Source organism: Eschrichtius robustus, chromosome X (genome assembly GCF_028021215.1).
Source record: "Eschrichtius robustus isolate mEscRob2 chromosome X, mEscRob2.pri, whole genome shotgun sequence".
Taxonomy (NCBI): Eukaryota; Metazoa; Chordata; class Mammalia; order Artiodactyla; family Eschrichtiidae; genus Eschrichtius; species Eschrichtius robustus.
This window is the reverse complement of record NC_090845.1, coordinates 42,122,212-42,146,591: the sequence shown is the minus strand read 5'-3', so window position 1 is coordinate 42,146,591 and position 24,380 is coordinate 42,122,212. Positions and strand designations below refer to the sequence as shown.

At 40.5% G+C, this 24,380-nt stretch overlaps 1 protein-coding gene across 1 annotated transcript; it reads right to left on the bottom strand.

Moving 5' to 3' along the window:
• Positions 1-7,386: 7,386 nt before the first annotated feature.
• On the bottom strand, positions 7,387-7,941 carry DUSP21 (dual specificity phosphatase 21). Its single transcript, XM_068533797.1, has one exon. The coding sequence runs from the start codon at positions 7,939-7,941 to the stop codon at positions 7,387-7,389; it is 555 nt and encodes a 184-aa protein (XP_068389898.1).
• Positions 7,942-24,380: the final 16,439 nt, after the last annotated feature.

The window sequence follows — 24,380 nt, the reverse complement described above, 5'->3', positions numbered from 1 at the left end:
CACTAGAATCATCCTTTATTCTCACGAGGTGGGCCTGGATGGCTCCTGGATGGAGCTGGTCGCTAGAAAGACCAAGCCATGGTTAGAAGCTTAGGATTTTCAGCCTCCACCCCATCCTCCAGAGGGGGGATGGGGGCTGGAAATGGAGTTAATGATCCATCCTGCCTACGTGAGGAAGCTTCCATAAAATCCCAGAAGCATGGGGTTCCAGGAGCTTCCAAGTGGGTGAACACATCCACATACAAGGAAGGTGATGCACCCCAACTCCACAGAGGCAGAAGCTCCTGCACTTGGGACCCTCCCAGACCTCACCCTAGGTATCTCTTCATCTGGCTGTTGATCTGTATCCTTTATCATGTCCTTTAATAAACTGGTAAACCTAAAGCAAGCATTTCCCTAAGTTCTGTGAGATGTTCAAGCAAATTAATGGAGCCTGAGGAGGGGGTTGTGGCTGTGGGTAACCTGGGGACCTACTAGTTGTAACTGGCATCTGAAGTTGGGCGGAGGGCAGTCTTTGGAGACTGAGCCCTTAACCTCTCAGATCTGATGCGCTCTCCAGGTAGATAGTGTCAGAATTGAGTTAAATTATAGGCTACCAGCTGGCGCCACAGAGAATTGCTTGATGGGGTAAAAAACTCCACGTATTTGGTGACCAGAAGTGTCAGAAGTGAAGTGTTCTGTGTGAATGTATGTGGTAGTTGTGTGAGCAGTCAAGGAGACACACAGGTGGAAAACAAGGTTTTCCTGAACACAGACCCACTAATTCCATTTCTAATAATACTCTGTGGATATATTTGAACATGAATAAAATAATTTATGTACATAAACTTAACTACAGCAGTTTATTTATTGCAGTATTATTTGTAATAGCAAAATTCTGGTAACAGCCAAAAGTCCATCCGTAAGGGACAGATTACATGCATTATGATACTTCCATACAATGGAATACTGTGCAGTTGTAAAAGAGAATGAGAATGTTCTCTTTTACTGACTTAGAACGATCTGTAACATATATTACTAAACAGAAACAAGACAGAGAACAGTGTGTAAAGTATGTTACCGTTTGTTGAAAAATGAGAAAAAAATGCATACGTAATTCCTTGTAAATTCATAATGTAATATCTTAGAAGGATACAGGAAAAACTCATAATATTTACTGCTTTTGGGGAGGAGAACTGGTTGGCTAGAGGACAGAGGTGAGGAGACTTTTCACTCTATATACCTTTATGTACCATTTGAATGCTGAATCACAAGTATATTGCCTATTCAAACATTAAAATTTTTTAAATAATAAAATATGATAAAAACATATATATACACTTAGAATCCTACCAGTAGATAATGCACTGTTCAAGAGAGGGCTAATGAGAAAATCTCAGTGCTATAAAAGCAAAAATTATACACGCCATATTCTTTGACCACCATGCAGTAAAGCTGGAAATGAATGCAAACTCTCACTGTCCCCAGCACAGGCCCCAGACGTGCCTAAACTTGGAGCCTCCAGGGTTCAATCAAATTTATCACACAGGCCTTCTAACTCGATCAAGTTCCATGCTCATTTTTTATTCCCTCACCATAGAGGTTATTGAAGAAAGAAGCCAACTGTGAGTCCAGATTCTAACACTGTTATGTCCTATTTCAGAAAGTCCTGTTAAATACACTTTCTGAACACAGCTACCTGACCGAGACACTGATGCATCTCTCCAGGACCTGGCAGGGAGTCTGGCCCAAGCACCAAAACGTTACCATAAGATTCATGTTTTCACTGCCTTCTCTCCCCTTATCAGGCAGTTCCCAAAATGTGATCAAGAGGTCACCTCCCCGCATGCCTCTATCTCATGAATAGGGGACTAGTGAAGGTATATGGGAAGGAGACACTGAGGTAGCTGGAGACGGGCTCTTAAGGACCCACAGGTAAACGTAGCCCTCTTATTGTATATCTTTACTTCTTTACCTTTGGTAATATAACAGATATGATGGTAAATGTTTTAGCAGGCAAAAACTGTTTTTAAAAAATTGAATTGTAAAGAGTTGAATGAGGGGGTGTGTGTGTGTGTGTGTGTGTGTGTGTGTGTGTGTTAGTATACTAAATTATAATTTTCTAGCAGTATGAGCCTTTGGAATTAAGATACACAAGCTCTAGAAATATGATTAATACTCTACTGATCAAGTTTCACATTCTGGGTAGATGATCTTTCATTTAAATATTTAAATATGTAGAAACACATACAATGTGTGTTCTATTTTTGCCTTTCAGTCCTCTAATAACTGGTTAAACAGTTCTTTATATTAGATTTTCTCTGAGAAAATAACTATTATGGTTTCTGTTTTCCTGATTCAACCTTGACTAATACCCAAGAAAACAGGAATTCCAGTCAAAACTGCCATAACTATTAAAATAATTCCTTCAGAAGAGAAAAAGAAAGAATCTAACAACAACAACAAAAAAAAGCCCTCTGAAAAAGAAGCATAACTGTGGGGGAGAGGTGGAGAGGATATCATTGCTCTGCCAAATGTTACAGCCTACTATGAAGCTGCACCAATTTTAAGGAATGTGATACTGGCACAAGAAGAGATAGACAACGTAACAAATCAGAAGGAACAAAAGCAGACACAAATATTTATGATGGTTTTGCAACATCTCAAATTTTAAAAAATTAAGAACTCCAATTTATACCATATACCAAAATTAGTTTGGGATAGATTTAAGTGTTACATGTCCCCCAGTGTAATAATTGATTGAGGCAAGTAATGCTAATATTACTGGATGAAAGAAACAGGATATTCACATGGCATAAAAGTATCACCCTACAGATTACTTACTAGTTTTAAAGGCAGGTATCTGGTGGTCACCACCTTAACTAAGTGATCAAACTAAGAATCATTGCTCATGGGACAAAGAGACGTTTGTGCCTCCTGACATGATGTAACATGACAGCACCTCTGAAGTGTTCTAGGAAAAAAACTTAATCCAAATCTAATCAAACATCCAGACCTAACATCCAGTTTAAAGAAAATGCAGGTGATAAAGGAACAAGTAAAACAATAACATGAGGAAATAATTGAACAAATGCAGAATGCTGGACACTGTACCACAAAATTGTTCTGGGCTCATCATAAAGACAATGTCGTGGGAAAAAGAGTGGAAGCACTGTTCTAGATTAAAAGAAATACGGTAATGAAATATAATGTGTGATCCTAATTGCATCCTGTTTGGGAAAGAAAAAAAAAATAGCTATAAAAGACATTTTGGGCATTAAGTGAGAAAATTTAAATATGGATTGATGGTAGAGAACTACTGTTAATTAATTGGCTTAGGTTTGATAATGCTATCATCAGTATGTAGGAGAATGTCCTTATTCCTAGATGATGCATTTTGAAATATTCAAGGGTGAAGGGCCGTGATATCTGCAACTTACTTTCAAATAAGTCAGGAAAAAAAGTATTATATTGAGAGAGAAAGCACATATGACAAAAGGCGAACAATTGGTTAACATTTTTGGATGTTTGAAAATTTTCAAATTAAAAAATTGGGGGAAAAGGTTTAAAAGTGAAAGAAACATTAATGAGGAGAAAATAATAGTTAATGTTTTTATGATTATGCAATGGAGAAAACCTTTCAAGTACCATTCAGAAGCAAAAACAATTCAGTTAAAGACTCATAGATTTAACTACATACAAGTTTAAGCTTTTGAATCACAAACAAGCACCATAAACAAATGGCACGTGATAAACTGGGGAAAATATATGCAACATATTTGACAAGGAAAGTTGAATATTCTTATTCTATATTTCAGGTCCTGCAACTGAAAAGAAAAATAAAAGATTTACAATCTGATAGAAAATTGTCTAAGGGCATGAATAGATCATTCAAAAAAGAAGGAACATGATGAGAAGATATGGAATACCTAGTATTTACATATTCACTACTGTTTGGTTGATGTTTCTCAGCCATTATCAGAGTCATCTGAGATGCTTGTTAAAAATGCAGCTTCCTGGGGCTTCCCTGGTGGCGCAGTGGTTAAGAATCTGCCTGCCAATGCGGGGGACACGGGTTCGAGTCCTGGTCCGGGAAGATCCCACGTGCCACAGAACAAATAAGCCCGTGCACCACAACTACGGAGCACGTGTGCCACAACTACTGAAGCCCACACGCCCAGAGCCCACGCTCCGCAACAAGAGAAGCCCCTGCAATGAGAAGCCCGCACACCGCAACGAAGAGTAGCCCCAGCTGGCCGCAAGGAAGACCCAATGCAGCCAAAAATAAAATATAAATAAATTAATTTTTTTAAAAAATGAAGCTTCCTGGGGAATTCCCTGGCGGTCCAGTGGTTAGGACTCTGTGCTCTCACTGCTGAATGCCCAGGTTCGATCCCTGGTGGGGGAACTAAATTCCCATAGGCTGCTTGGCGTGGCCAAAAAAAAGGCAGCTTCCTGGAACTTGCCTATTACCTACTGAAACTAAATTTGTTCCGCTGAGGCCCAGGTACCTGTATAATAAAAGAATCCCCAGGTGATTTGTATGTATACTATTTGGGAATCAAGGGTATGACTCAAATTTTTCCTTTTTTCAATCTACTTACCTTTGTCTCAAAAGAAATGCAAGAAAAGAGAACCCAGTGTGCATGTCACCTCTTCACTCCTGAGTTGTGTGCTGCCTTGGCAAATTCCTTAACCTCTTGGAACCTCTGATTTCTCATTTGTAGGAGGTGGACCACCTTGAAGGACTGTTGAAAAGGCTTGAGACACTGTTGTAAAGTGCCCAGTACTGTGCTTGGCATATAATAGCTTCCTAATAAATGGTTGTTATAGGGTCATGCTGGAGTAGAATGAGCCCCCAATATGACTGGTGTCCTATAGGAAGAGGGAAATTTGGACACAGATATGCACAGAGGAAAGACAGATGTGAAGGCACACTAGGGAATGTGGCCACACAGCCACGTGGCCACAGAAGCAGATACTGGAGTCATGCATCTACAAGCCAAGGAACGTCAAGGATTGCTGGCAACCACCAGAAGCTAGGAAGAGGCAAGGAAGGATTCCCCCCACCGCCGACCCCCTACCCCCGACACTTTTCGGAGGGATCATGGCCCTGCAGAGAGCTTCATTTAGGATTCTGGCTTCCAGAACTGTGAGAAAATAAATTTCTGTTGTTTTAAGTCACCTAGTTTTTGGTATTTTCTTATAGCAGCCCCGAGGAAAGTAATACAAAGCCAAATATCCTTCACAGGTGAATGTAAAACAAACTTTGGTACATCCATACAATGGACTACAGCATGGGTAAATCACAAAGACTGAGAGAAACCGGTCACCAGAGGTTGCATCCTGTATGATTCCATTAATGTGACATTCTGTTAAAGGCAAGTCTATAGGATGGAGAACCAATCAGTGTTTGCCAGAGGTTGGCAGGTGGGGGGTGGGGGGGCAGAGTTTGACTACAAAGGGAAGACATGAGGGAAATTTTTGGAGTCATGGAACTGCTCTGTGTCCCGATTGTGGCAGTGGTTACACAAATGTATCCATTGTTAACGCTGATAGGACTGTATGTCCAAAGAGAGTTAATTTTATGGTGTGTTAATTTAGGTATTAAAAAAAAATGAAAACACACGCACATATATATATACCCAAACAAATTTCTTTTAAAAATGCTTGAAAAGAAATTTTCTTTCTGGGTTTCTGCCAGAAAGGCTGCTTTGTGGAGGATCTGCCACACTAGCCCTTGTGTTTTGTGAGCCTGGTCTTCTATCATCTGTAAAAGGAGAGGATCCGTCTAGAGCAGAGGTTTTCATAATGTCCCCCACCCCCACTCCCCCAAATTGCATCCCTGGACACTCCTTTGGTGGAAGTGGGAGTGGGGATGGGTTTGGAGAGAAAGGGGGCTGGACCCACAGGTCTGCATCCACCAGAGTAGTTGTGCTCTTTGTCTCGTATTGTTTATTTAGAATAATTCTCGATTAGAATAGCTGCTCCCAAGCCAGAGCCAGATACCTGGGGATTTTGAACAATCCTGGATTCCAGGGCCTACTTCTGGGGCCCACTCATTCGTCCCTTTGGCAAGTGCCTTCACGGATCCTGGTGGAACCCCAGGGTGCTGGCTCTAATGGTCAGTGACGATAAATAAGGCCTTTGGGTAGGGGACAGGGGGCCCTGGAATGATGCTTCTTGCTTTCACATGGATTAAATACAATGACACAATGGGAACGCTGAAAAGGCTCTAAATGTAGGCCTCCTCTGAGGTAGGGTCCAAAAGAACCTTAAACCATTTGTTTTTATAGACAGGATGATTTTTTAGAAGAGCGCTGTGTAGACAACAAAGGGCTGTGTACAGATGGGGGAAAGGCCGCTGTGAGGATGAATGTGCTGACCCCCAACCAGCAGGGCTAAAGATTATCCTTAATAACAAGGGCAGCCCTTTCCTCTAAGCAGGAAACCATTCGCCTGCTAGGTCCCATGCTAAGGAATCTAATCCTTACAGCAACCCTGGGAGAGACAGGCTATCACTGCTTTGGCAGGTAAGGAAATGGAGGCTCTGAGAGGCCCCAGTTACAATGGCAGGAGGTGACAGAGCCAGTCCTGGCCAGCCGCTCCAGCCTACCATGCCAAGGCCCATGAGAGCAACGGAGGCCTTGTGTCAGGCGGGCTCTCTCTCTTAGCAAGTGCCCTGGAGAAGGGGATTAATGTTCCTTTTTCACAAAGGCTGGTGGGGATTGCTGAGAGCAACTCAAGACCTTGCCATTTAGTACAGCACTGGAAAAAATATTTTTCAACTTTATATAGTGGAATTGTTTTTTTTGAAAACTATTTTACATGTAAATCTAATCTAGAAAACCAGAGTTGGGTCACTGTGGTTGAAGGCAGGGTCAGGGGTGGCCTGAGGCTCCCCCAGGACTCCCAGAGAACCCCAAGAAGGCCACTTATCCAGTAGGTTGGCACTTACTGTAAGAAGCACACAGGGGGTACCACCATATGTAAGCCTCTGGCTTTGGATTGGGAAGAACCAGGTGGGATTGGGGCGCTGGGTGGGGGGGTGGGGGGGAGGAACGGCTGCGGGGGACTCACCCCAGGGTTAGTAGTCTGCTCCGGCAGGTCCCAGGGTTCAGGTCCATCTGAGCTGGGCACCACCTTCGGCACCCTCCTCTCTTGCCAGGCCGCAGCAGCCGTGCCGCGCCGCTCACAGGATAAGAAACACTGTCACCATTTTACTTTTAATGAATTTTATTCTTTAAAGAGAAGGCATACTAAGCTAAAAACTTCCCCCGCCCTTTTTGCTTGCCCTTCTAAAAGGTGGTTTCTAGTTCCTTTACCAAGAAAAGTTCAGCGTTCAATGTTGATATAGGATTTGCAGCAGACGTCAGGAGCTGGCCGGGATAGCTCCCATCAGCATCATCAAACAGACCTTTTCTCGTAGATGTCTGGAATCATACCCACCGGAGAACTGATCATGTGAACGGTGTTCTTGCTGAACAGCTTGAATTCATAATGGATAAGCTGTTCCCAAAAGCCGATGTTGGGCCGGATGATGGGGCGGCATGACTTGGTCCACATGTAGGCGTCCAGCAGCGGCATGGAGTGGTACTTCATGAGGTACGCGAGGCAGAGGGTGGCAGAGCGGCTCACCCCGGCGGCGCAGTGCAGCAGCGTTCGGCCCTGCTTCATTTCCACGCTGTGGATGTGATCTGCAATAGGGTCAAAAAAGTCGTAGAGGTGCGTGGTGGGAGCATCTACCACCGGCACGTGTACGTACTGGATGCCTTCGAAGCACGCGTTGGCCACCTCCACCGACACGTTGATGACTGTCGTGATGCGGTTAGTAGACAGCATGAGTTCATCGCTGGCTGCCACCCCATTGCTGATGTATAGACTGCTGGTTATCTGGGAGAGGCCATGGACCGAGGGCTGCCCGACAGCCTGAGCCAGGAGGGGACACGGCGGTGTTGTCATCGAGGCGGCGGGACAGCGGTCTCTCCTGGCTGCTTCGGGGCACCGCTCCCGGGAGCGAGTTCAGGAAGCAGCAGCTCGGTGGAGTCTCTTGCATAGGGTCTGGGGGACAGTATATTGGTCACAGGTCACCACCCCGTCTCCACCCCCAACCCCACCTCTGCCGCCCTGGGCGGGAGTCACAGGCCCCCCACTGCCCTTCCCACTGGTTTCCATGGCAATGGCAGCTTGCTACAGGGAGGACTTGGCCGCAGAGCTGGGTCTTCAGAGAAACCCCAGCTCTCTCTTCTTTTTATCTTTCTTCATAGTCATTTATTTTCCGAGCCCGAATTCTTATCTGTCTTGATGTTTTAAAATGTTCTGTTACCAGATAGCTATTTTATGCTTCAGTTTTTGGATCACACTGAACTCAGTATCTATGAATGCTTCTATTTTATTGGTGTTGAAGAACAGGGCTTACACTTTTTCCACAAAGTAACAGTATCATATTTTTACATTGGGGCACAGCATTTGGCTCATGTGATATACTAATCTTTATAAAACTGTAGCGAGATAGGGGTTTGGCTGGGCTTGGTGAGCTAGCCTGATACTTCTTTGTTGATTGTAGCCATAGAATTACGTTCCTGCTCACAGACACATCAGGACTGTTTCTAAGGGAACATTGCTGATATATAGCCCTTTATCTATCATGAAGTTGGCCTGTGGTGAACAATTGTGACTAATTTGGCTGTGTCACTGTCCATTTGTGCATACAGCCCAAATGATTTATCACTTGATTCTACTTTATTACCTGAAACAACAGCTCAAATTTTCTTGTCTACTTTCTCCAAAAAGAATGCCCGCATGCTTTGTAAGCTACAAGTCATTTTGACCGCCACCAGTGGTTTCTAACCAGTAATGTTAAAAATTCTGGAGCCAGTCAATGCTACATCATAACTGGGCCAAAAATAGATTTTTAAAACGCTCCCTGAGATTTGCATTTCCTCTCAGCTAAGATTTTTGTAGAATTTGACTGAAGATTCGAAACAAGTATAACCTAAAACTAACAAATTCTTTCACAGAGCAGCTCAGGGACTCATCACTTCCCCATCACTCCTTGTCATTTTGGGGTTGTGTGCAAAGGTGTGCTCCTTAAATTTTAAAAATGTAGTAAAATTAGGGACTTCCCTGGCAGTCCAGTGGTTAGGACTCAACGCTTTCACTACAGTGGCCCCGGGTTCAATCCCTGGTCAGGGAACTAAGATCCCACAAGCCGCGTGGCACAGCAAAAAAAAAAAAAAAAAAAAAAAAAAATATATATATATATATATATATATATATATATATATATAGTAAAATTAACCAAAATAATTGCATACACTATTCTCAAAGACAAGCACGGCTCATATTAAATAGATTCATGTATTTTTCCAGCCAATATTCTGTGATGCCCTTTCATCTGAGGGATTTTGGATGTCTTAAAACTCCACTGTAGGACTTCTCCTGGGTGGATGAGAAGATGTTTCCTCCTCCTGAGTTTGGAAATTGGTCACTTTCAGACTTCCACTTATCTCTACTTTTCCTTATTATTTAGGGGGAAACATGTACAAGGGACTTGCTGAAGAACACACTCTCTTCCTGCCACTGGGAAAAGACCCTGGGTGTCAAGGACTAGTTAACACTCAGATTTCTCCAGTAGTCAAGGCCCTTTCCTCTCTGATCTAAGCCTGCCTTTCCGATCTCATTCATTCATTCATTTACTCACCAAATTTTTATTAAGAATCTATTGTGTGCTAGGCATTTTCACTTATGTAAATCTTCAGTTCTGACCAAACAAATCAAATGTTCTTGGTAATTGCAACATATACATTCCTGCTTCCTTACCTTTGCTCATGCCACTCCTCTCCCTTGAGAAAACGCTCTTGCTCCTTCTTGCTTACTGAATCCTTTCCAAGCCTCAAGAATCAGCTCGATTAATTTTTTTAAAAAAGCATCAGCTGAGCAGCCAGTCGGTGTCAGGTACAGTTCTAGCATTGTGTAGATCCAACACAACACACACAGGCCCAGATATCAAAGAGCTTACAGTTTAATCAGAGAGATACATAATCATGAAAGAGTCCGGAAGAGAGGGTGATTCATTGTTTTATGTGTGTCTGTGCTCGGGGACCGGGGCAGCCAGGAGGGATATCGTGAAAGGCTTCACAGAAAACATGACCTGGAACAAAGCTTTTTGTTCATTTGTTTGTTTTTATTATTTATTCTGTCCAAGTTTTTGTTTTGAAAAATTTCAAACCTACAGCAAAGGTGAAGAATAGAATAATGAGCACCTGTGTACCCTTCACCTGTAATTTCTCTACTGTCAACACTTGCCATTGCATTTCCTTTGTCTCTCTATTTAGATATAGAAACACACATATTTATCTGTTTACTTGTTTCTTTTTTTTTTTTAACAGATTGTTATTTTGTTTTATAATCTTTTTTTTAAATTTTTGGCTGTGTTTTGGGTCTTTGTTTCTGTGCGAGGGCTTTCTCCTGTTGCGGCGAGCGGGGGCCGCTCTTCATCGCGGTGCGCGGGCCTCTCACTGTCGCGGCCTCTTGTTGCGGAGCACGGGCTCCAGACGCGCAGGCTCAGCAGTAGTTGTGGCTCACGGGCTCAGTTGCTCCGCGGCATGTGGGATCTTTCCAGACCAGGGCTCGAACCCGTGTCCCCTGCATTGGCAGGCAGACTCTCAACGACTGCGCCACCAGGGAAGCCCCTACTTGTTTCTTTTTGCTGAACCATTGCTAACTGCAGGTATAGCAAGACTTTAGCCCTTTCAACGCGTCCTAAGAACAAGGACACTCTCCTCCGTAACCACAATACAATGATTGTACTCAGGAAATTTAACATTGACCCAACTTTATTATCTAATATATAATCCATATTCAAAATTCACCAGTCCTCCAAATAATGTTATTTGTAGCTGTTTTTTTCCCTTTGATCCAGGATGGAATCAAGGATCACACATTGCATTTTGTTGTCATGCTTCTTGAGCACCTTTTAATTTGGAACCATTTCTGAGCCTTTTGTTTTGCTTTGGTCTTTCCTGGCCACTGACATTTTTGAAGAGTTCAGGCTAGTTTTGCAGGACATCTTTCCATTTGGAAGTGTTTGATTGTTCCTTCAGGATTAGATTCAGGTGAACTATTTTTGGCAAGAATAGTACCAGATTGCATCATTCATTGGGGGCACATGATATCTGTTTGTCCCATTAACGGTGATGATAAGTTTGACCACCAGGTTAAGGTGGCATTAGCTAGGTTCCTACATTGTAAAGGTAACTTTTCCTCTTTGTAATTAATAAAGAATATGTAGGGTGGTACTTTGAGTTTCTGGGAATATCTTTGGAATGGGACTTTGAAGGATGAATAGGAGTTTTCCAGGCAGATAAGAAGGGGGAGCATTCTACACAGGAAGGGAAGTATGTGCAAAGGCACAAGGGTGTGAAATGGTGTCAGGAGGGCAGAGAACAACAACTCAGAATTACTAGAGCCGACAGAGTGACGCAGAAGTGATAGGTGGGATGGCTATAGGAGCGGCAACAGAGATCACAGAGGGCCTTGCGACAGGCACTTGGGCTTCATCCCGTAGGCCATGGTGGCACACTGGAGTATTTTATGCAGAGAAATGGCAAAACAATTAATTTTTAGGAAGCTCACTTACAGCTATGTGGGTGGATTTGTGGAGCAGATGGTGCAGTGGTGAGAGAGGCAACACTTGAGGGAGTGAGAGCTATTGCAATAGTCTAGGTGAGCAATGGTACACCCATTGCAGACTCTTTTCTGCCATGGAAGCTGGATCAAATCCAAATATAGTTCACCTCATCAAGTGTACACATGGGCCAGGCTACATAAGAGAATGGAATATCAAACTTCCTGTGGGTCAGTGTCTGGAGAGCTTGGTGTTCTGGGGGGCAGACAGTGAAGACAAGAGGCGGAGAATGTAGGTAATATGTTTACATTGAAGGGTGGTGGCGATGAGAAAACCTAAGAGTACGGGATGAGGGCACAGGAGAGCTAGTAGCTAAAAGGAGTTGCATGTTATATTGCCCGATGGACAGATAGGATAGGTAGTCCCCAGCAGAAGGCTCTAAGGCAGAGGTGGGAGTTGGCTTCCCTGAGTAGTGAGAGTTGTATGTTAATTCCATTTCCCTGTGTGGCTGAGTCAGTTACACCACTGTATACAGCTAGCAGCAAGCCAGCTTCCTAGGACTCATTGCTGGGCTCAGTTTGGTCCTTAGTTTCTGGATGGTGTAGGGAGACAGATGGATATGAATGTGGAACTCTTGAAATAACACTCTCCAGTCCAGAATACAGATATTATGAGAAAATGATTGTGACTTATTTGTTAGGTGAAAAAAACTAGTTTATAAAAAAGTAGTACCTTTTTTGTAAAGGTGAAATATATACATATGTATATTTACCATATATATGTGTGTGTGTGTATATATATATATATATATATATATATATATATATATATCACATGTATATTAAATACGTATCAGTGAATCCTGTTTGTGAAATATTAGGTATCAAAAGCTGCCCTAGGTATATATAGAGTAAGAATTTCACAAATGTCAGATATTATTTGATATTATATTTGAGTGGTGGGATTAAAGGGAATTATTCTTTTCTTTTCGTGCTTGTCTATATTTTCAAATTTTCTAAAATAATTTGTGTTATTTTTATAATTAGAAAAAAAATGAATCAAAATGTATTTAGACCTCATCAACAGATATCTTTTTTTTTGGCCTAAAAAATTAGCAAAGGTGAAAAACTGCTAATACTTCATGGTGACAGAATTCAGAGAAATGAGCACTGTCCTACATCACCGGCGTCCGAGATGGGGAATAGCAACAGTGGCCAAACCACGTGGTGGTTAGGATGTAGAGCAAAGAAAACTCTCACAGTACTGGTGGCAGGGTAAGGTGGTACCACCAATTTGGAGACCAATCCAATAAAACTGAAGATGCTCGTAGCCTATGCCCCAGCAATTCCTGCCCAGGTAGAAACTCTTGCTCAGTAAACGTAAGACGATATTTACAAGAATAATTACTGCAATGTTGCTTATAACAGTGAAAAAATGGAGACAATATAAATGTCTACCAAGAAGAAAATGAAAATTTGACGGCATAGTCATATAATGAATACCATAGAAACAGCTATGAAAACAAATGAACTACAGCTACATGTGTAAACCTGGATAAGCCTCAAAAGTATAATGTTATTCCAAAAGAGCAAGTTGCAGGAGAAAATGTGCAGCAAGAAGTTTAAAAACAAGTAGAACAGTACCATACATTGTTTACGCTTGCATATACCTATAAATGCATATATACATATATATATGCGTACATATGTATGCTAAAAACCCACATGTGGCTGAGAAACACCAAATTGAGGATAGTGATTCCTCCAGGGAAAGAATTGGATCTGGGTGCGTGAGATAGGGTGTTTCAATATGTCTTAATATTTTATTTTGCTAAGAAGATAGATCTGAAGCAAACATGACAAAACATTCAGGTCTGACAAACTAGATGTTGGGTACCCAGGTATTTATTATCATATTCAGCAGACTTTAGGATTGCTTGAAGTATTTCATAATAAAAATGAATGGGGAAAAATGCACGTGTGCTTTGAACTAGCAATTTCCCTACTGGTAATTTATTTATTTATTCTAAGGAAATCCTCACAAATGTGTGCAGAGATTTACCTACCAATATGTTAGTATTGTAAGTGTTATTTACAATATAAAAAACTGGAGAAAACCTAATCTAGGAATAAGGGCTTGTGTAACTAGATTATGAAATCTTGGTAAGGTAAAATATAATGCAGCTCTTAAAATGACTACCTAGAAGAATATTTATTCTCGTGGAGATATTTCATACTACTTCGTTAATAGAAAATACTATAAAGCAGTTTGATCTCAATAAAACTAAGTAATATTTTTTTACCTATATATGTGGATTCATACCTAGAGAAAAGCAAAGAAGAATATACACAAAAATGTCCACAATCATTATCTCTGAGCAGTGTTATTGCAGGTGCTTTTTATTTTCTGGATGGACCAAGCACGTGTATAATAGATATATAATAGTTTTATAATTTGAAAAATTATATATTTTAAAAAGAGAATAATAAAATGGTTTTGGTGAGAGATAACATGGAATGGGACAGAAAAGCAGCAGCTGCAGGATGAAGAAGAGACAAAATCAAGAGTGATTTAGAAGGTATAATTGACAAGATTTTCTAACAGATTAAGAAGGGAGGGGGAAGGGAGGAACATCGTGATGACTTGGTGCTTTCTGACTTGGACGACTGCGCAGCCAAAGAGATCGTTCCCTGAAGTAGGAAATGCATGAGGCGGATTAGATTCTGCCTGAAAGATGAACAGGAGTACAGTTTGGAGCAGGATGAGATTGACAGGCCCCAAGACTAGCATTCACAGTGTGGGGCTCCTATCCTGCATCCATTCCTTCCTGTCTACTCCTCAAGCAGAGCCGTAATGTTCAGGTACTTGCCCCTCTCTACACAACCATATGCTTCAAGGGAAGCTTCCCCCATTCCCAGTTTCTAGAGTGGCAAGGTGAGCATTCTGATCATTCTAAGCCGGTTGTGCAAATCTATTCCTCTTGTCAATGACTGGTTTAGGGATGGGCAACTTACCAAACTCTAGCAAATGATATGCTAGTGCAACCGTGCACTTCAGTTTGGGACTTGAACCCACAGGCCAGGACTCAAACCCAGCCAAAACCCAGATTGGGACTTGAACCCATGGTCTTTTAACTAGAATCACTAGCCTGGCATCTGGACTTTCAGAGGTCAGTTTCTTTATATCTCAGCACAGAAGGAATTCAGGGAGAGGCAAGAAGTAGACTTATTAATATAGGACACTTGTGAGGGATACAAGCAGGCTGACAAGGTGCTCTGCCCTGAGAATTAAGTGGGCTACGTTTTTATAGTTAAAGGAAAGTGGGGCGGGGTGGGGGTGGGGGTGGGGGTGGGGGAAGACCGCCTTCTTCCTCATTCTTTGAGTAGATGTCAGGCTTGCATCACCAGCTCCTCCTTCGCATTAGGCAGGAGAGTGTTTGACCCTATAAGGTCAAACTAGAACTGTCATGGCGCTTATTCAAATCAGCAGAAGGGTGGTAACGTATACTAAAATATTTAAAATCATCTCAGGTTTCAGTATAATGAGGGTCTCCTACTTTGGAATGTCACCTTTCCCTTATATTCCTGTCCTTGGTTCTAAGGATCCTTATCTTGCTGGACTTGACCAGCAGGATGCAGACCTCATTTTTTCACTTAATGGCCTGGGGTGTATCTCATGCTTTTATTAATGGCTTTATAGTTAAGCAAGCCGTGCTTCGTTCCATGATGTTCTGATAGCTTTCTTGAGTGATCATTAACTTACAGTGGTCTCCCAAAGTTCTCTAAGTTTCCCTCTCTATCTACAATCCCCTAGTGGGATTTCTAAAACTACCTGTGTAACTATCCTACTCTATCCCTATGATTAGTGGAAACCTACTGGAAAGGTTTCCTGGCTCCTAAGGAAGAGCCAATAGTACTAGAGACAGCTTTTCTTCCTCAAGGTAAGTCATTTCTGGGTGTCATACCCAGATCTCAGCAACCATCTTGCAGCCAGGTGGGGAAGCAGCCTGAGGGCAAAGCCAACATCCTGAAGATGCATTTTGAGTCAGAATTTTCTGCCACTCACAGCATTCATCTAAAGTAATATAGATAATCCTGTGGAGGTGTCCATGAGTAGAACAAAGGCTTTTGAGAGGGAAACTTGCCTGAGGTTCTCAGTAGCAGAGTCTGGATCCTACTGAAAACCTCAGGCAAGTTATTTGGTTGATTTAAATTGTCTTGGATTGTAAACACTGTATAAAATATGAAACATATGAAATATGTTTCATTTATATAAATCCAGGCTTATTTTATTTTAAATCTAATAGTGTAGAAGTTTATAGAGTGAAAAGCGAAATTCTCCCTTTCATTCACTCACCAAACCTATTCCTTTACTCAGAGGTAACTGCTGAGAATAATATTGTTACTGAACACAAGTTCATGTGCCTGACACACAGTGAGGCCAAATAAACCTAAACATGGGATTTTGGAGCAGAGAAAGGCATTAAGACTTGATAAACTGGAATGGATTATGTTGCAGAATTGATTCTAGCCTGCTGGCTGTTACTGAACACAAGTTTGTGTGCCCAACACACAGTGAGGCCAAACAAACCAAAATATCAGAGTCTGGAGCAGAGAAAGGTTGATGGCAGGGCCAAGCAAGGAGTATGGGTGGCTTATCCTCAACAACCTGAAACTCCCTGATGGTTTGAGGGTAGGTTTTTATAGGCAATATTTGTGGGTGAGGGCTGCAGGGTGTGTGACTTTCTTCTGATTGGTGGGTGGTGAGGTAACAGGGCGGTGCTCCAGGAATGTTGTGCTCAACCTGAAGTTACCATCCTCCACCTGATTGGGGGCCTTAGTTCCTGCAGAAGAACTCGAAGATATTGTTATATATATTCCTTGAGCAGGAACCAGGACCCTGCTTTAATTGCTGCACTAGTTTTTCTTGACTGCTCCTCCTTTGTTTCTGCATTCCCTCACTTCTCTGATTAGCAACTGTTTGAATCTGCCCTTTGGAACTCAGGGAAAGACATGGCGGCTGAATGAAGCCTATTTCCTACAAGAAATGGAGTACCCAGGAGGTCCCCACAGGGTCCTGCTCAGTTTCCACACGATGAGTTTCCTTTCAGATCTTTTACTGGGCATTTACACACACACACACACACACACACACACATTTTTACCAAAGTTAGAGGGACTACTCACGAAGGTCTAAGGTAAAACAAAGGCCTTGAGTCACACCTGAAATTGCTCTGGTTATGCAATTAAAGAGAGATAAGGCAGTCATCTTCCAGAAGAGAGGAAATAATACGTCAGTGGGCCTGTGGGAATGCTGGGCAAGAAATACAGACATATGGATTGAGATGGTGTGTTCAGAGAAAATAAAAAATACTTCAAGTCAGAAGTCTTGCCATTAGACTTCAATTTTCAGGCATTGATTTCTGAGAAAGATACTTCTCATGTGAGCAATTCAAGACAGCATGCTCCAGGATGAGTTGTTTTGGAGCATCCTCCAGGATTCTTCAGGATGAGTTGTAGTAGCAGAGATTTATTTGTTTAAGGGTGAGTAATATAGGAGTAATGCTGGGGAGGTTAAGGAGTATCTTATTTATATAATTATACTACACATATTAGTCGGCAAATTTTTTCTTTTTTGAAAAGAAATATTTATTTATTTATTTGGCTGCGCCAGGTCTTTAGTTGTGGCGTGTAGGATCTTTAGTTGCAGCATGTGAACTCTTAGTTGCGGCATGTGGGATCTAGTTCCCTGACCAGGGACTGAACCCAGGCCCCCTGCATTGGGAGCACAGAGTCTTAGTCACTGGACCACGAGGAAAGTCCCAGTACGCAAATTTTTTCACTTGACAATATATCTTGGATATCTTTTTCTGGTTGACCTTATTCTTTTGTTGACTGAAAAAAAAAAAAAAAAACACAACCTAAAAGTTGAAAATTATGTTTTATTCAGCGGATTTCTGAGGACTTCAAGCATGGGAGACAGCCTCTCAGATAGCTCTAAAGGACTGCTCTAAAGAGGTAAGGGAGGAGCCAGGATATATAGGAGTTTTGTAACAAAAATCAGGTAGTTGGGATATCAAAAGATTACTGTTAATTGAAGAAAACCAGACATCTCAAGTTAATGAATTTAGCGCTTTTCTATGTATGGGAAGATGCAAAAGTCTGGACTCATTGAAATCATTCTTTTGATATGTACGTCAGCTATCTGGGGCCAGTATCCTGTGTTTGGGGAAGGGTGTTGGTGGCTTGATGGCTGCAACATCCTTTGTTTACTGATATGACAGACAACATTTTTCATTCACACTTTTTAAAGGCTGTGTGGTATTCCATTGTATGGTTGCATCATATATTATTTAACCATTACCACCTTGATTGATGTTTGAGACGTGTAGAGGTTCACAATATGTCACCCCAAAATGCCATTTTGGCATATTGATTATTTTGAATTAAAGGTCCTTAAGAAACAGCTGGTACAAGAAGAACACTCTGACCCTCTTTTGTCTCCCAGAGAGCAGGAGATAAGTCTCCCATGTGAAAAATACCCTTCCTGTACCAGGAGGATAGAAAGTATCCTTATCACCAGAGATAGGGAATTTAAGACAAAAGGCTATTTAAACAAACCTTGTTTCTTCTTCACCATTTTATTACCCTTATTTACTAGTTAATATCCCATGTACATTTTTTCTAGTCTTTTACTGACAATCTATAGGAACTCTTAAAATCATAGGGGTTTTAGTTTTTTGTCTGTTGTTGAATATGTTAAACATATTTTCTCCTAATCTTTCTTTCCAGTTTTTCAATTTTGTTTTTAGGAGCTTTGGCCATATGTAAACTTAAAATTGTTATGTTGTTTAATCTGTGAATCTTTCCCTTTGAAGCTTCTGGGTTTTTGTTTTCCTTGGGAAGACTTTCCAACACTAAGATTTAAACAAATGTTTACTTCCGGTATTTCATAGTTTTGTTTTTTACGTTTAGATTTTTTTCCTTAAAAAAGCTTTTTATTATGGAAAATCTCAAAATACTGTGATGTTGTGATTGACAATAGGAAATATATATTTGGTCTTCATCCCTGTTTCTGGCAGTGAGCTCTTAAAATCCTTGGAATTTCCTAAATAATAAGAGAGATAAAGGTGTAATGGGTGGCTTTTGTTATTCATATAAGCACACCTTCGTTTATGTTAATGAGTTGGCTTTTGGAAAGCCCCTAGGTAACCTAAGGAGGGGGGCTGGTTGCCAGGGGAACCAACCTAATGATTAGAGGGTTGTAATTTTCAGCCTCTGGGGAGGGGAGAGGGGTTGGAGGTGGAACTATTCACCAATGGCCATTGATTTAATCAACTATGCTTATGTAATGAAGCCTCCATAAAAATCCAAAGGTTGGGTTTCCAGGTTGGTGAACATGTGGAGATTCAGGGATAGTGGTGAGCTCAGAGAGGGCACTGAAGCTCTGGGCCCTTTCACCATACCTTGCCTTATGCATCTCTTCCATCTTGTTGCTCCTGAGTTATATCCTTTTATAACAAACCTGTAATAGATTAAGTAAGTAAAATGTTTCTCTGATTTCTGTGAGCCGCTCTGGCAAATTAGTTGAACCTGAGGAGGGGGTGGTGGGAACCTCTGATTTATAGTCAGAAACACAGGAGACAACCTGGACTTGTGATTCTTGAAATTCTCTCTGTAGCTCTCCCCACCAATCTCATTCGCTTACTTAGAGGTAACTATTGATAAGATGTTTCCTTTTAGATCTTTGCCAGACATTTATACACACAAGATTTTTTACCAAAAGTGGAGGTGTGAAATAAAATTCATACTTTATGGCAAGACAAGAAAAATCTAAACTTAAAAAAATTCTTCTCTGCCTTTTGGCCTCTTCTCTCCCCTGACTATGCATTGTGTATCTGCATTATGCATCAACCAAACCTTCCCCATGGGCAGGAATACCTGCTCAACCATAAAGAGCAACATTCTCCTATCAACAAGACAGCTCCTTAAAAGATAGCATTCTTTCTTTCTTTTTTTTTTTTTTAGCATTCTTTCTTGATCTTGTAAGGAGTCACATGACCCACCACGATGCCCGCTTAGATGCCCACTTAGATTATGTAAATTATCAATAATACGTCATTTGGTGTGCAGCCTTCTGTCTCAGAAAACTTACTTAACTGTGTCTTGACTTCTAACGGGCAGAACAGTTCTCCGAGTTTTCTGAGGTGTTCTTCTTGGGTTATAATCTTCAAATTTGGCTTGAATAAAATTTTCCATTTCTTCTTCAGATCGACTGATTAATTTTTCGTTGGCAGAGGGAATATTTAAGAAGATCTAAGGTAAAACATAGGCCATGAATTATTATCTTAAAGTGGATGTAATGTGTGTGTATATATCCATAAACAATTTACCTTTTGTCTTGTGTATTTTTAAATGTTTTATATGTTTATATATTTGTTTATTTATTATTGTGGTAAAGTATACATAACAAAACTTACCATTTTAACCATTTTTAAATGTGCAATTCAGTGGCATTAAGTTTATTCACATTGTTGGCCAGCCGTCACTACTATCCATCTTCAGGACTTTTTCATAATCCCAAACTGAAACTCTGTCCCCATTAAGCAATAACTCCATATTACACCCACCCTAGCCCCTGGTAATTCTTCTGTTTTCTATCTCGATAAACTTGATTATTCTAGGTACCTCATATAAGTGGAATCCTACAATATTTGTCTTTTTGTGTCTTGCTTTGTTTCCCTTAGCATAATGTCCTCAAGGTTCATCCATGTTGTAGCATGTATCAGAATTTCATTCATGTTTAAGGCTGAATAATATTCCATTGTATGTATATACCATTTTTTGTTTATCCATTCATCTGTTGATGGACATTTGGGTCGTTTCCACCTTTTGGTTATTGTGAATAATGCTGCTATGAACACTGATGCGCAAGAATCTTTCTTGAGTTCCTGCTTCTAATTCTTTTGAGTGTGTACCCAGAAGTGGGTCATATGGTAATTCTATGTTTCATTTTTGAGGAATCACCATACTGGTTTTGTGTATTTTAAAGGTTTACATATATAAATTAATCTGGTGGAACTTTCTGTCTCTATACAATCATTCCTTTATTGAACATAATATGTTTGGGCCCTCTTTTCTGTCCTTCCGTAGTTTATACTTTTCTTTATAAAGGATTCACATACTTCATGGTGAATTGTAGGTATTTTATGAATTTTGTAGCTATTGTAAATGGTACCTCTTTTTCATCTTTCCCTTCCGTCCTCCCTCCCCCTCCCTACTCCCTCTCTTCTCTCTTCCTTTCTTTGGTTAACACAAGTTGGCCATTACCTAATGCAGACTACTTCTCCATTGCTTATTCTAATTCACTAACAGAAATGTCTCAACCCACATGGCTGGAAGTTTTGACCAGGGACCTTAGTAGGTATGAAGTAGAAAAACAAAAGTCCTCCATCTAGTGAGCCCACTGGTGCTAATAAGCCGATTCACTTGCTAATGCTTATAATGAAATATGGCCCAGACAGGAAAATCTGAGAAATTCATAAAAGAATTTTCCTGATTAAGTAAAAAAATTAAAATTATGATGTTGGAAATTGGAATAAAATGTTAAGGTATGTATTCATATATTTCCTATCTAAACTTTATAACCTCAAAATAATTTATTTATTCAATTCTGTAGGAAAGTTTTAATGTAAAGCTATTTATAATGCAATGAAAAATTGCCACATAGCAAGATACAGTTCTGCTTCTAGTGGCACTTACATTGCAAACTAACAGAGTGAAAGGGATCTTAGGATACAAGTATTTCTTCATCTCCCTTAACATCTAACATAGTGCCTTGAGCTTGGTAGGTACTCATAAATGTGTGCTCAGTTTATAAAAGGAAGACAATTTTCACAAAGAAAATGACTTTTAATGTAGACTGCTTTCTGTAGGGTTTTTTGATCTACAGATTGGTTGAGATATTCTTACTTCCCCAACTAGTTTTCATAGGAATGCGAGTGAAACAAACAACGAATATCCCCTTTCTTACCACTCAGATGATTCAGGTTAAAAAAAAAGGAAAAAAAAAAAAGAAAGTGAAACGTTTTGGAAATAGAAAAAAAATTGAAATGCGTATTTTCTTGACTGTAGGAGCTGGAGATCCACAGTATTTGTTACCAAACCAGGTTCATTTGCCTGAGGTGCAGCAAGCCAAAGGCTGAGATGCCAAGGTTTGCAGCATAGAAAGGGGTTATTTATGAGGCAACCAATGAGGAGATGGGAGAACAAGTCTCAGACCTGCTTCCCCAAAGGTGAGGGGCTCAGGATATTTATGGGATAAGGAAGCAGGGTGGTCTGAGGTGTGGGGAAAAATGATTTGAGGCAAGAAAAAGGTGAAGTAATCAGTGTTCTGAGCAGGCATATCTGAGTTACATGCTTCTTCATGGGATGCACGGTCAGAAAATGGTGGCATTGGCATGATCTGAGGGTGGAGTTTTGGTCCCTCTGACATAAAAAGATCATTCATCAGATACTTGCTCAGGCCCAGTTTGAAGGTCGGTGGTCCCGCCCAGTCTTGGCCAGCGCAAACTGGATGAAATCTGACTCCAAGTTCCTGAAAAACAATTTAAGCCACCGTTACTACATACCTATAGAGGGTGGTTAAGGAGCTTTGTGATATATTATCTATACTACATGAAGCATGGAGGGTATGCAATTTGCAAAAACAATTAAAGGCAGCTTAGTCAGTGAAGGCAGTTTACAGGATATTATTTATTAAGCAAGCTATAGTTTAACAGATCTAACTGGTGACTGCCCTCGGTTTCATATTGAAGGAGAACATTTTACTTTTCTCCAAAATGTGTAATCATTAAACGTATAATGATTTAAAATAACATAGTATACAAACAATTTTATCTATATAGGCATATTTTCCTAGCCCATTTGAACCATTAGAGTGACACAGCTCTTTCACTAGGTAGCTGTGTGACCTTGAGCAGATTCTTAAAATAGCTTAGCCTTGGTTTTCTCATCTGTAACATGAAAGATCATCTCTAGGGTCTCATTCAGCTGTAATTAAACCAATGTTATGTTTTGACAAAATCAGATATCAAATCTTGACAAAGTAGATGAGACCATCAGGGTTGAAAAGCTGTTTACGGTTTACACGTCAATAAATACATGCTATAACAGTAATCAGATGGAAGCTAGCCACCAAAATATGTAATTTCCTAAGCATAGTGGTGAGATCTAGGGCCCAAGAGCCTTCCTTCCATCTCTCCATATTTTCCTAACAAAGGATTATATGCATGTAGTTTAAATTGTCAACTAGTTCTATAAGTTTTGTTATAAAAAAACACTTACACCTTTTACATGGTTATTTCGGAACTTATCTGCCTCTCTCTAGATCAGCACCGTCCAATACAAATATAATGTAAGCTACATATATTATTTTAAAATTTCTGATAGCCAAAGTAAAAAAGTAAAAGGCTGTTTAATTTTAGTAATATATTTTAACTCAATATATCCCAAACACTATCATTTTAGCAAGTAATTAATGTAAGAAATCATTGAAATATCTTACATTTACTAAGTCTTTGAAATATAGTGTGTACTTTAGACTTACAGCAGCACATTTCAAGTCAGATGTTAAATTTGCATTGGAAATGCTTGATTTCTGTTTTTAGATTTCATAAAATTTACAATTAACAAAGTAGACTCACATATGCAAGTTGTTCCAAACATTCTTAAAAATCTCCGGTAACTGGATTGAGTGGCAGTTTTAAAATTCGAATTGGGCTAAGTTAAGTTAAATTAACATTAAAAAAAAAATAATCTCGGGAATTCCTTGGCGGTCCAGTGGTTACTCCGTGCTTCGACTGCAGGGGGCACAGGTTCCATTCCTGGTGGGCGAACTAAGATCCCGCATGCCGCGTGGTGTGGCCAAAAATAAATAAATTTTAAAAATAAAATAAAATAAATGGACCAGGAGGCACTAAGAACATTGAGGGACCTCTTTGGAGGTGGAAGGTCAGCCCCTAAAAAACAAAAACTGTCTCTCATTTCTATATTTCAAGTGCTCAATAGCTGCAGGTGGTTAGTGGCTACTGTTTTGGACAAAGCAGGTCTGCATAACCCATTTTTTAAAAATCACTATTTCTTTATTTTTAATTTTTAGGCATAAACAATTGTCTTTGCACCAGGGACGACAGAGACGTTGGGAGGAAAAAATCAAATGCATGGGATTAGGTCTTCCTTTTGGTGCTTTAATCAAAGTTTTAGATTTAAATAACTTGATAATAATTTTTTTCTTTCTATAGGAAAATAGGACTGAAAAATATTTTAATGTCCAGCTTGATTTGATAACCAAATTTATGCTATGTGTTAGGTATGTAGAACTAACAGAACTTGTAACAAGGCTTGGCAGATTGTATTTTCCAAAGAAGGTGGGATAATGTCTACCCTTCCACCTGCTCTTCTGAGAACATGATCTTGACACTTTTCCCATCGAGAGGTGGGTCCATGTCTTGTCCCCTTGAACATGGACAAGGTGTTCCTTGGTGGGCTTTTGGGACTGTTTCGACCATGAGTGACAGTGACACCGTGAGACTTCCAAGGCTGGGTCCTGACAGACAATGCAGCTCCCACCTGCTTTGCTGGAAGATTCTCTCTTGAACCTGATAGCAGCTACATAAGCAGTCTGACTGCCCTGAGACTAACAAAGCAGTCAACACAGAGAGACTACACAGAGTGACGCTGAGACAACGTGAACATGTTACAGAATGAATCGG

Coding starts and splice junctions, on each gene's coding strand:
- DUSP21 (XM_068533797.1), bottom strand. CDS start 7,941: ATGACAACACCGCCGTGTCCCCTCCTGGCTCAGGCTGTCGGGCAGCCC.